General features: G+C 41.5%; 1 protein-coding gene across 3 annotated transcripts in view; it reads right to left on the bottom strand.

Annotated features, from left to right (window-relative positions):
• Nucleotides 1-12307, bottom strand: part of iqsec1b (IQ motif and Sec7 domain ArfGEF 1b) — a 708606-nt gene that overhangs the window by 531829 nt on the left and 164470 nt on the right. For all 3 annotated transcript variants that reach the window (XM_068051803.1, XM_068051799.1, XM_068051805.1), the window contains exon 2: nucleotides 12031-12060. In XM_068051803.1, coding sequence (XP_067907904.1) covers nucleotides 12031-12060 — 30 coding nt within the window. The remainder of the gene's footprint in view (nucleotides 1-12030; nucleotides 12061-12307) is intronic.

Raw genomic sequence — 12307 nt, 5'->3', positions numbered from 1 at the left:
GGCAAGGGAACATACAATGGATGGCAGGACCCTAGGAAGTACAGAGGGACCTTGGTGTACTTGTCCATAGATCACTGAAGGCAGCAGCACATGTAGAAAAGGGGGTTAGGAAGGCATATGGGATACTTGCCTTTATTAGCCGAGGCATAGAATATAAGAGCAGGGAGATTATGATGGAGCTGTATAAAACGCTAGATAGCCCACAGCTGGAGTACTGTGTACAATTCTGGGCACCACACTATAGGAAGGATGTGATTGTACTGGAGAGGGTGCAGAGGAGTTTCATCAGATGTTGCCTGGGCTGGAGCACTTCAGCTACGAAGAGAGACTGAGTAGGCTAGGGTTGTTTTCCTTAGAGTAGAGGGGCTGAGGGGGGACATGATTGAGGTATACAAAATTTTGAGGGGCATTTATAGGTTAGATAGGAAGGAACTTTTTCCCTTAGCGGAGGGGTCAATAACCAGGGGGCATAGATTTAAGTAAAAGCAAAATACTGCGGATGCTGGAAATCTGAAATAAAAACAAGAAATGCTGGAATCACTCAGCAGGTCTGGCAGCACCTGTGGAAAGAGAAGCAGAGTTAACGTTTCGGGTCAGTGACCCTTCTTTGGAACTGGAGTTCCAAAGTGACCCGGCCCATCACCACTCCCCGGACTCTGCCAACTGAAAAGAAATCACCACCACCTTGCTATTTCTCTTCAGAACGTCAACTCACTTGCGAACAAAACCCTTGCTACCTTATTGTGCACAAATATATTGACATCCTTCCAAAGTATCAAATTTGCTTTACGGATGGCAACACAATACTTGTTACTGAAGTTTCCACATCTGGCTATACTTTCCACCAAACTGGCTGTTGCTGCTTAACATTCTTTAGAGACAACAGTCCTTGCTGGAAACATGAATTTATGCAAAGCAGCCATCAGTCTAAATAGTTATAGCTTCGGTTGAATAGTTTGCAAGGACTGTTTGGGGAGACTTGTGGAGCAAAGTAACAGCAGAGCACCACCTTCAGGAGAAGAAGTTTAAGTACCCAATTTAAGTAGTTATGGAATGGAAAGTAAATTCCCCATCAGCAACATTTTCCGTTACCTAATGCAGTCGTCCTCCTTTAAAAAGGTACATTCTACCACTATACCTGTATCTTATTCTTCTTTGGCCTCGTTATCTCGAGAGACAATGGATACGCGCCTGGAGGTGGTCAGTGGTTTGTGACGCAGCGCCTGGAGTGGCTATAAAGGCCAATTCTAGAGTGACAGGCTCTTCCACAGCTGCTGCAGAAAAATTTGTTTGTCGGGGCTGTTGCACAGTTGGCTCTCCCCTTGCGCCTCTGTCTTTTTTCCTGCCAACTAAGTCTCTTCGACTCGCCACATTTTATCCCCGTCTTTATGGCTGCCCGCCAGCTCTGGCGAACGCTGGCAACTGACTTCCACGACTTGTGATCAACGTCACAGGATTTCATGTCGCGTTTGCAGACGTCTTTAAAGCGGAGACATGGACGGCCGCTGGGTCTGATACCAGAGGCGAGCTCGCTGTACAATGTGTCTTTGGGGATCCTGCCATCTTCCATGCGGCTCACATGGCCAAGCCATCTCAAGCACCGCTGACTCAGTAGTGTGTACAAGCTGAGGATGTTGGCCGCCTCAAGGACTTCTGTGTTGGAGATACGGTCCTGCCACCTGATGCCAAGTATTCTCCGGAGGCAGCGAAGATGGAATGAATTGAGACGTCGCTCTTGGCTGACATACGTTGTCCAGGCCTCGCTGCCATAGAGCAAGGTACTGAGGACACAGGCCTGATACACTCGGACTTTTGTGTTCCGTGTCAGTGCGCCATTTTCCCACACTCTCTTGGCCAGTCTGGACATAGCAGTGGAAGCCTTCCCATGCGCTTGTTGATTTCTGCATCTAGAGACAGGTTACTGGTGATAGTTGAGCCTAGGTAGGTGAACTCGAACCACTTCTGGAGCGTGGTCGCCAATATTGATGGATGGAACATTTCTGACGTCCTGCCCCATGATGTTCGTTTTCTTGAGGCTGATGGTTAGGCCAAATTCATTGCAGGCAGCCGCAAACCTGTCGATGAGACTCTGCAGGCACTCTTCAGTGTGAGATGTTAAAGCAGTATCGTCAGCAAAGAGGAGTTCCCTGATGAGGACTTTCCGTACTTTGGACTTCGCTCTTCGGGCAAGGTTGAACAACCTGCCCCCTGATCTTGTGTGGAGGAAAATTCCTTCTTCAGAGGAATTGAACGCTGTGAAAGCAGCAGGGAGAAGAAAATCCCCAAAAGTGTGGGTGCGAGAACACAGCCCTGTTTCAAGCTACTCAGGATAGGAAAGGGGTCTGATGAGGAGCCACCATGTTGAATTGTGCCTTTCATATAGTCATGGAATGAGGTGATGATACTTAGTAGCTTTGGTGGGCATCCAATCTTTTCTAGTAGTCTGAAGAGACCACGTCTGCTGACGAGGTCAAAGGCTTTGGTGAGATTAATGAAAGCAATGTAGTGGGGCATCTGTTGTTCACGGCATTCCTCCTGCATCTGACGAAGGGAGAACAGCATGTCAACGGTCGATCGCTCTGCACGAAAGCCACACTGTGCCTCAGGGTAGACGCGCTCGGCCAGCTTCTGGAGCCTGTTCAGAGCGACTCGAGCAAAGACTTTCCCCACTATGCTGAGCAGGGAGATTCCACGGTAGTTGTTGCAGTCACCGCGGTCACCTTTGTTTTTATAGAGGGTGATGATATTGGCATCACGCATGTCCTGGGGTACTGCTCCCTCGTCCCAGCACAGGCATAGCAGTTCATGTAGTGCTGAGAGTATAGCAGACTTGGCACTCTTGATTATTTCAGAGGTAATGCTGTCCTTCCCAGGGGCTTTTCCGCTGGCTAGGGAATCAATGGCATCAGAGTTCTGATTTTGTTGGCTGTATGTCCAGCTCATCCATGACTGGTAGAGGCTGGGCTGCATTGAGGGCAGTCTCAGTGACAGCATTCTCCCTGGAGTACAGTTCTAGGTAGTGCTCAACCCAGCGGTCCATTTGTTTGTGTTGGTGAGTGATTATGTCCCCTGATTTAGATTTGAGGGGAGGGGCGATCTTCTTGATGGTTGGCCCAAGAGCTCTCTTCATGCCATCATACATTCCTCTGATGTTTCCGGTGTCTGAGGCCAGCTGAATATGACTGCATAGGTGATGCCAGTAGTTGTTTGCGCAGCGCCTGGCTGTTATTTGTGCAGTGCTTCTGGCTGCTTTAAGTGATGCGGATGTTAAATTGCTGGGGGCTTCCTTGTAGTTCAACAGTGCAATGCGCTTAGCGGCTATGACAGGTTCCAGCTCTTCATTATGAGATTGAAACCAGTCTGCATTTCTCTACCACTATTCCTGTATTTTATTAACCACACTAAATCAGCTGAATTAGAGTACTAACTACAGGAGGTGAAAGATAATATGGTTGAAAGCAGCTAACAGGAGATAACTCAGTTATCTTCAAGTGTATTTCAAATTTATTAATGTGCATATTAACTACAACACATGGTTTATACTCTTCATAGCTGTGTTAACGCTAAGTTTCTCCTCCATCTACATATAATGGAAGTTTAAGGGGAAACCCCATGCTCCAAACATCAATTAATGCTCAAAACACACCCTGTCTCTTTGTAAGTACTAGCTCATTCTGAATATTTCATCTACACATCAAAAGCATGTTTTGAAGTGAAGGCCTTCCAATTACTTTCAATAACTATTTCTGCTTTAGAGATATTGAGAGTGAAGAATGGATATTGAGGTTGGAAGCAGAGCAGTTGAGCAAAGAATATAATGCAGGGGCAGAGAGTGAGGCAATTGCAAGTTGCAGCAGAGCACAAGCAAAATAATACCAGAATTCAAGAAGGAATGGACAGGGATCTCTTTCCACCCCAACTGGCAATAGGGGGGTGCAGGGATCCATGGAGCTGAGGGTAGTGAGGAAAGCAGGATTGGTTCACACAACATACAGAATGAGCAGATATGAAAATATGCAACAGGCATTTATATTTAGAAGATAAATGATTATTTAAGCATATAAATTTATATAAACATATGGGATAATTAAAGGTTAAGATCATATAGCTGCATAATTCTTTGCCCCAGTTAATTTGTATATGGGGTGGAACAGGCCAACACACATTGATATAATGAAGGAACTGTTAGGATAATCAAATGCGTTGGTATGGGACTAGTCACATACAGGCAGAGTGAGTAAAGACAACATATTCCCTTCCCTAAACGCTATTAGTGAAACAGCTGAGTTGTATAACAATGCAACAGCTTCATAGTAACTTCCATTGATACCAGTTTTTTATTTCACAATTCTCAAGCTGCCAGTGAAATTTGAATGAGTGTTCTCTGGATCATCAGGCTAGATGCCTGTATAGTGTTATGATCATCTAGTTCATGGGCTGTATTAATATTTTAGAGGTCACTTTCAGTTTGGGGGAAATTAAATGTATCGCTCTAAGATAATTGAAATTCTGGAATTTAAAAGGTTGCAGGACCACCCAAAAGATTTCATTTCAAAGATCTTTCCATGGGTGCTTACAAGGACAAAGTTAGAGGAGAGAGCCATAAAACAGCAAATGGGCTTGTTTAGTTGGAGAACTGTAGCCAGAGTGTCTGGAAGGAATTGTCCTGTCATTGTTCACAATGTCAATTATTCATGTGGGTATCCAAAATCAAGAGAGGTTTTGGAGTTGTAGGTAATTAGCTTAAATTGCTATCTGGGATATCTCAATGTACCACATTGCTATGGGGATAAATAATGCAGAGATGCCTGTTGGTCAAGTGTTGTATCTCTGCTTGCTGACAGACAGTTGGTTGTTTCTTGGAGGCAGCTGGCTTTGGAAGTAGCTGAACCCAGGAGCAGGAAGGCCATCAGGAACCAGGGGTGTTTCTGATTTGAGTGAGGTCCACGCTCAGGCTGGAAATCCAGATTCGTGAGGTGTTGCAAGAGAGCTGGAGAGTTGCCTAGCCGAATGTGAGAGGAAGAATCCCCAGGAAATCTCATACCTTGGATGATAACTGGGAGACTCTGGACAACCAAAGTGAATTCTTCAGAGCTGTATTACACTTTGGATTGGTCCCAGAAGTGAACGAACTGCCAAGATCCTGTAACGTATAGAGGAACTATAAGGGTGGAAGTAAAAGTCAAACGGGAGTGTTCTCTTACGATTTTAAATTTAAAGTACAAATGAGTTCAAATTGTGTTTGTTTAACTCTAGTACAGTTAGGTTTGTGTAAAATGTGAAATCTTGTGGCATAATTCTTCCAGTAATAACTGGGAGTTTGAATTTCTTTTGCAAAAGTTGCTGGTCTCTATTGGGATCGTAACACTAGGCTATTAACAATCACAACACTACCACACCTTTTTATGTTAATGTGTCAAGTTAAATAATAACAAAATATTGGCCAAAAGGCTTTTCAAAAATTTGAAGTGATTTTGATTAATTCTTCTTCTCCACCTTGGCCTAATCAATAAAATTTTCTGAATGCTGATTCTTGATTGGTACTTTTCATACCTGCCTCTTGGAGCTGATGAGCTGCAAGCTTGGCACATACTTTCCATGCGCAACACTTTCCAGTGTGATAGCCATATACTAGATGGAAGACTTCAAATCATGATGAGTAATTTTTCCCATTTTAGAGTTCATGAGCCAAGAGCTCCTATATTTCCATGCAATTTAAACCTACACCAGATTGCATATATGAATGCAGTGAAAGCTAGCATCCAACTAATCAACGGTTGCTGTCAGGTGGTGAACATTTTAGTATGATAAATGATAATGGATAATGTCTTATGTATCAAATAAAAGTCCTTGGAACTTAGATCTCTTGATCAACTAACTACAGGTCACTGAAAAGCATGTCAGTTTCAAATGACTCGAATCCAGCAATACAGAATCATCCACATCACCTACTTAAATCAGCTTCAATTGTGCACAAGTACATGTGACATATAGGTGCTTATCATCTTTATTTAAGTTTGATTTCCCCCACCTTCACAACATTACCCATCTCTGCCACAGCCTCAGCTCTTCTGCTGCTGAAACCCTCAGCCATGCTTTTGCTGCCTCCAGAATGGACAATAACACTCTCTTGGCTGGCCTCCCACATTCTACCCTGCATAAACTTGAGCTCATTCAAAGCTCTGCTGCCCGTGTCCTAACTTGCACCAAATAACCTCAGCCATCACCCATGTGCTAATTGAACCTACACTAACTTCTGGTTATGCAATGCCACCATTTTAAAGTTCTCATCCTTGTTTGCAAATCCCTCCATATCCCTAATCTCCTCTAGCCCTACAACCCTCCGAGTTATCAGATTTCCACTAATTCCGGCCTCTTAAGCATCCCAGATATTAATTGCTCCACCATTGGTGGCTGTGTGTTCAGCTGCCTCATCCCCAAGCTCTGGAATTCTCTCCCTAAACCTCTCTACCTCATCCTTTAAGATACTCCTTAAAATTCACCTCTTTGACAAAGCTTTTGGTCATCTGCCCTAATATCTCCTTATGTGGCTCGGTATACTAGCATAACTTGCATTTCTTTTTCACTACATGTTGTTCTGAATGAAACTGATTAAAAGCCAAGGATAACTAGGCTACTGCAAGACAGAAAAATATAAATTCTACACTAGTTTTGAATTTACTATAACTCCAATTATATAACTGCATATAGTCGCCCAGGGACTATCCAAACAGCAAGGAATTGAATCAAATCTACGCAAGTAGATCAAGCAATAAATAAGTACTTAATTTGGACCACCACAACAGAAGAAAAACTATACAGTCCATGCCCTTGCGCACTTAAATGCCTGATGACTGAAGTTGGCAAATCTTGCTCATCCACTGGGCTCAAGGGCAAGCATATGTATTAGAAGTAAATCTATGCTAGATTGAAAATGGACATAATGCAGTCCCCACCACTTCAGACCCTCCCATGTTTAGAAAAAGTCAAAAATTGCTAACCATATTCTATTTTCATTAAGGCCAATTACAAAGTTGCCACTTACAACATATTAAGCACTGTGAACTTTGGGAATTAGGCACTCAATAGTAGATTGCTTCAATATTAAGTTTCTTGAATAAATGCTATAATTCGATCCAGTTATTGTTATGTAGTGCTCAGTTCCTCTCCTCCTAGATCTCTTTCCCTTGTCAAGGTTCTGAATCATCAGAAATTTGTTCACTCACTCCTACTGCTCCAGAACAGTGTTCTTGAGGATGCTCCTGATCTCCAGATGCCCATTTATCTCACTCCCAATGCCAGTTCTTCCAATTGCCTGTGCTCCTCTCAAAGTTGCAGCAGATAGGCTCTCAGCCATGAGGTCATTACCATTGCTCCTGCTGCACCATACAGGTATATAGACCTTTGCCAAAAACACACGAGAGATCCACACACTCTAAGATCTGGCATCAGTCGTTACTTGGGAGCTGTACTATTTCCCTTAAATGCGTAAAAGTAGGCAAAACACATTAGCACCAATGTGCCCACTATCAGTGATGGGCATGGTAATTGATGTCAAAGTTAAGGGTTTTAATTATGTCATTACTGGCCAACTGTTGCCACTATTACATTTAGGTGCCGATTTCAGAGCAGTAGCTATCCGCACACTCCACAACTCTTTGGGCTCCCCTCACATTAGCATGAAACACATTGCGATTGGACCACTTTACCCATCGACTTCATTGAAGACCATTCTGATATAGTAAGCTTTGTAACAAGATTTTAACAATACAAAAATTACAATGCCATAAACTCCCTCGAGGCCAAACTTCTTGATCAGATTTAGTAAAAAGAGTATAGGTATGCATTCTTAAATCCATCAGAATACAGAAGATTGCACAACCTATTAGGTTAAAATGGATTCATGTTCACCTACAACAGTGACAAAAATTCTCGCAAAACTAAATTCTGCCTGGAATGCAGCTGTTATGCAGCCTTATACTAGCTCTGATGCTGTTAGATCCACTATGTAAACAGATTTGCAGAGGGCACAAGAAAACAAGGACCTGGGTGAATCTGTATCAAAATTTTAGTGTTACACTATGAAAGCAATAAAGTGACTGCTGTACTAATACCATTAGGGACAGTAAGGTCAGTAACTCAAGAGGAGGGAACGGGGATGGGTCAAGCAAAGCAGAGCAGAGGCAAACAATCAAAAGTTTTAAAATATGCTGTGCTTATTGGGATTTGCACAGCATGGGAAGTGGTTTGAAGTTATTAGTAAAGTATATCAGAAATGGCACAACATAAAAGCACTACAAAAATCATGAAGATTTAGCACCTAAGATATAGCATGCAAGAGAGTGGGGAACGAGCACAAGAGAGCATGACAGCATAATCTTTATGTGGTTGTAGTCTAGGCCTTATGGGCTGTCAGAGGGCTCCAGAATTTTGTTTCTCTGTTTAATTATCCCAGAACGCAAACACCGGCAAAATGTATAGTTCAGCACTTTCACGGCCAAGCTGACTCAGCTGTCAACATGGAGAAATGTCAAGAGTTACAGATTCCCCAAGCACAGAGAACTATCTTTTTTAATTTTTAAACCAAAATGAATCTCAGCCTAAAAATGAGAATGACTTCATAGGCTAAATTCAAGACCATGTCCTTCCACTTTATTCCCACAGCATGTGCTTAAAGTCCATTCTACACTTTTTTTTTAATATCAGAATTGACCCTTGTAAAGTCCTCTTCAGCAAAGGCCATCAGACCAGCATCTTGTGGTATTCAGCACAGTTCAAAACACAACTAGAGCCCCGTTAACTAATGACTGCTAGTAACCTGAATGTTTTTACAGAATGAGATCAGTGGTTTTAATTCAAAACAGATCCCCCACTGAACTCTGGATGTGTTCTAATTTTTAAAAAAAGGGCAAGATTAAGGAAATACAAACATTGGGTGTGGAATCATGCCCACGATTCCTCATATACAGGAAGTTCCCAATCTTAGCTGTACTATCACAGAGAAACAGAATAAAGGGCCTATATTTTTCTACCGGAAAGGTGGAGGGGCAGTGGAAACAGAATTCTACGTCAGCCCACTCAATCTTGTAGTTCGTCAAAGCACAGTGTTGATGATATTATGAAATTGTTCGCCTACTCCTGCAGGAGTCAAGACTTCATTTTAATTGTGTTAAATTAAACTCCTATATCCATCCAATTCACTCGGTTATGTGCTGCGGAAAAATATCTTGGTAAATCATTTTTCTGTAGCTCTTAAAAGGCAAATACAACTACGGGGTTATTTAAAAATATTCTCCTTGCATTTACAATCAAGAGATTTTCAATTTAACTGCATCATGTTTTATCAATCATAGATTATTAAATATTTCCCTTAAAATGACTAAAAAAAAGTAAAAAGGAATCAGTGTTACTTGAAGTTGCTGCAATGTGAAATTTACAAGAGAATGTACTATGATCACATCACTCATTTGCAATGTATAAATGCTCCACAATTACAAAATTAAAAAGCATTAATAAAAGCTAAATAAGGAGGCAATGGATAGATTAGAGCTATTACTAAATTTCTCTTGTTGCACCTTTTTCTTTGTTCCAGACCATAATGCTTTTGAAGTTTAACCCATCCAGCAGCATCCTTTGGATAAGCAAGTCGCCAGGTCTCTGCTCAACAGATGCAGCCTGTCGGATTTGTCTTGCTGAACACAGAAGTACTTTCAGCTTCACCACCCAGTTTAAGCAGTTTTTCCCCCATTTGCTCTTATTGCCATCAACTATTCACCAATAAAAAGATCAGGGAAATGAAATGCTTGCCAAGGCTCGAGCCAGCTGTCAAGAGGAAGACAAGCACAGCACAGTTTGGATTTTCCCTCTTGGAATAAGAGCCTTACCTCAACTTGCCACTAGTCCAAGTCGGCGGTGTGAGAAGGTGGTGTGGGGAACTTCACTTTTATTAATGTGTGCCATCAATCCAGCTTTCAGGAAACATCACATCATAAATGCTTTGAAAACAGATGAGTTTGTTTTGAACCCAAACAGCAAAAAGAAGTTGCATCACTTTCAGGAAAATAGCTAAACTTGTATATCCTTTCACTGCAAATGTCTATCATACAGATTGATTTCATTATCTATTGAATTGTTAACTCCCGGGGATTCATAGGAAATGCAGAGATTTTAACATCTAGAAATCTCACAAAATTATACAACAATCGCCTTTTTCCTCCACTGCTACCATCTTATTACTGTGCATCTCTCTTCCTGTCAAATGTTAGCAACACCAAACCAAAAGGTTTCTGTGCATTTGTTCCACTGTAGTAACAGATTTGCAGCTGCAAGATTATGCAGAAGTAGAAAGCTTACAAAGGCCTCTTGCAAATTAATGTGACGAATTAACAAAGCAATCAAATTGTTAGATTTATCCAATTACAAGAATATCATGGCAGCACAGAAATATTCAAAGCACCACTTAGAACTTACTGTCTTTAGCAGAAAAATATAAACATGTTAGGAAAACTTAAGATATTTAATTTGTTACAATTTGAATTCTGATTTGGGTATCAGCAACACATAGAAAATCAATTACTGTTGTACATTTCAAGCAATAGGACTGGAATTAAACAGGCTACATGGATATAATGATCAGTTAGAACATGATAGTTCAACCTTTGAGTGGGAGGCCACATTACAATTTTTGTATTACGTAGGGGGCCACTGAGTGTTTCAGAAAGACAAAGACATTAAAAGTTTATCTTACCATGAATCAAAACAACAAATGTGTATTTTTGTGAAGCTTTAAATGAGAGGATTAACTTATTACTTACTTTCTCATCACTAGTTTGGACACTGATTGAGATGCTTGGCATTTTTTTGTTTGCATAAGTAGTCAATGTTTGCCTGCATACTACTTATACTGATGCTGAGTATTCCAGATAGATGTCCATTTATCAGCAGTGATCTTGATCGCTCTTTCCCACCCCCCTCTGCAACCCCGCTTGTCCCCCCTTCCCTCTCTGTCCCTCCCTCCCTATCCCACTTCCTTGTTCATCCACACTCCGTGCCTCCCCTCCATCACCCACTTGGCTCTCGTTTGCCCGTCCCCGCCCTCTCGCCCCTCCTCCAATGTCACCCCTCCCTCTGTCTGTCTGCCCCCTCACTCCCCGTCGCCTTCTCCCTCACTCACTCGCCTGCCCCCTCTCTCCGACCCCTCTCCCTCAGCTTTCTGTTTGACTATTTTTTCAGTTTCACAACTGACAGGCCCTGACATCAACAGTGGTTTTGAAACTTTGGACAGATTTGAGGTTTTCCGGCAGGCTTTTAAAAAAAAGTCGGTACCTGCCAGAAAAGTCCGAATCTGTCCGAAGCCCCAAATCCACTGTTACTGATGTCAGCACCTGTGAAACTGACTTGCAAGTTTTGTTTAAAAAGCCAGATTGAAAGAAGAAGCCGATGGGAAATTTCTCATCCCTGAATTACATCTGTGGGCTGGATCCTGGCCCACAGGCCATACTTTGGACAACCCTGAGTTAGAATATTCTAAGATATAAATAAGCAAATACTGAGGTGCCAAATGGGAGAAATATTTTGCCTCATCCAACAAAAAAATCCTTTTTCTGTAGAATATTGACCATAAATGTACATTACCTACATTTTTCCATTTCTAATTCAAGTCATCACAGTAGAAATTTCTTTGTAGCAAATAAATATTTTCATTAAAGCATCTACAAAGCCACAATCCAATGACCGTGCATGGAGCTGAACCTGCATTGTAATAGAACTTAACTCAACTCATTTACCAAAATAAAAACAGATTGCGCGAATGAGCAATACAAATTAAATAAGCTTCATTACAAAATACACTGAGGCATGAAAAAGCTAACCATTTGTGGGAGTTTTTTTTTTTAAGTACAAGTTCCACTGCATTCACATTTTCAAGTGTAACCAGTCAACCAATAAAAGGTAGAAATGGAAGGGCACAGTTTCATTTAAGTACCGCACTCCAATGAGAATATCATGACGAGTGGGTGACTGAACACAAACCTGATACTTCTTGAGCTCTCTCCTTCGTACCTACGAAGTAAAAAGGAGGAATATTAGTATAAAAATAAAATATTTTAAGAAGCTTTTCATTTAATCAGATGCTTTCAAAATCAACTATCAAAAAGGTTTCAATTACCCAGAATCAGTTTGATATCAAATTCTCAAATGCACTGTAACTATCCTGTTTATTCAGCATTATATCCATGCAATTGTAATACAATTAACATTTGATTTTTTAACAAGCACTGAACAGCAAAATGAAAGACTAATAAATCCA

Source organism: Heterodontus francisci, chromosome 19 (assembly GCF_036365525.1).
Source record: "Heterodontus francisci isolate sHetFra1 chromosome 19, sHetFra1.hap1, whole genome shotgun sequence".
NCBI classification, from domain to species: Eukaryota; Metazoa; Chordata; class Chondrichthyes; order Heterodontiformes; family Heterodontidae; genus Heterodontus; species Heterodontus francisci.
This window is presented reverse-complemented; position numbering and strand designations above follow the sequence as displayed.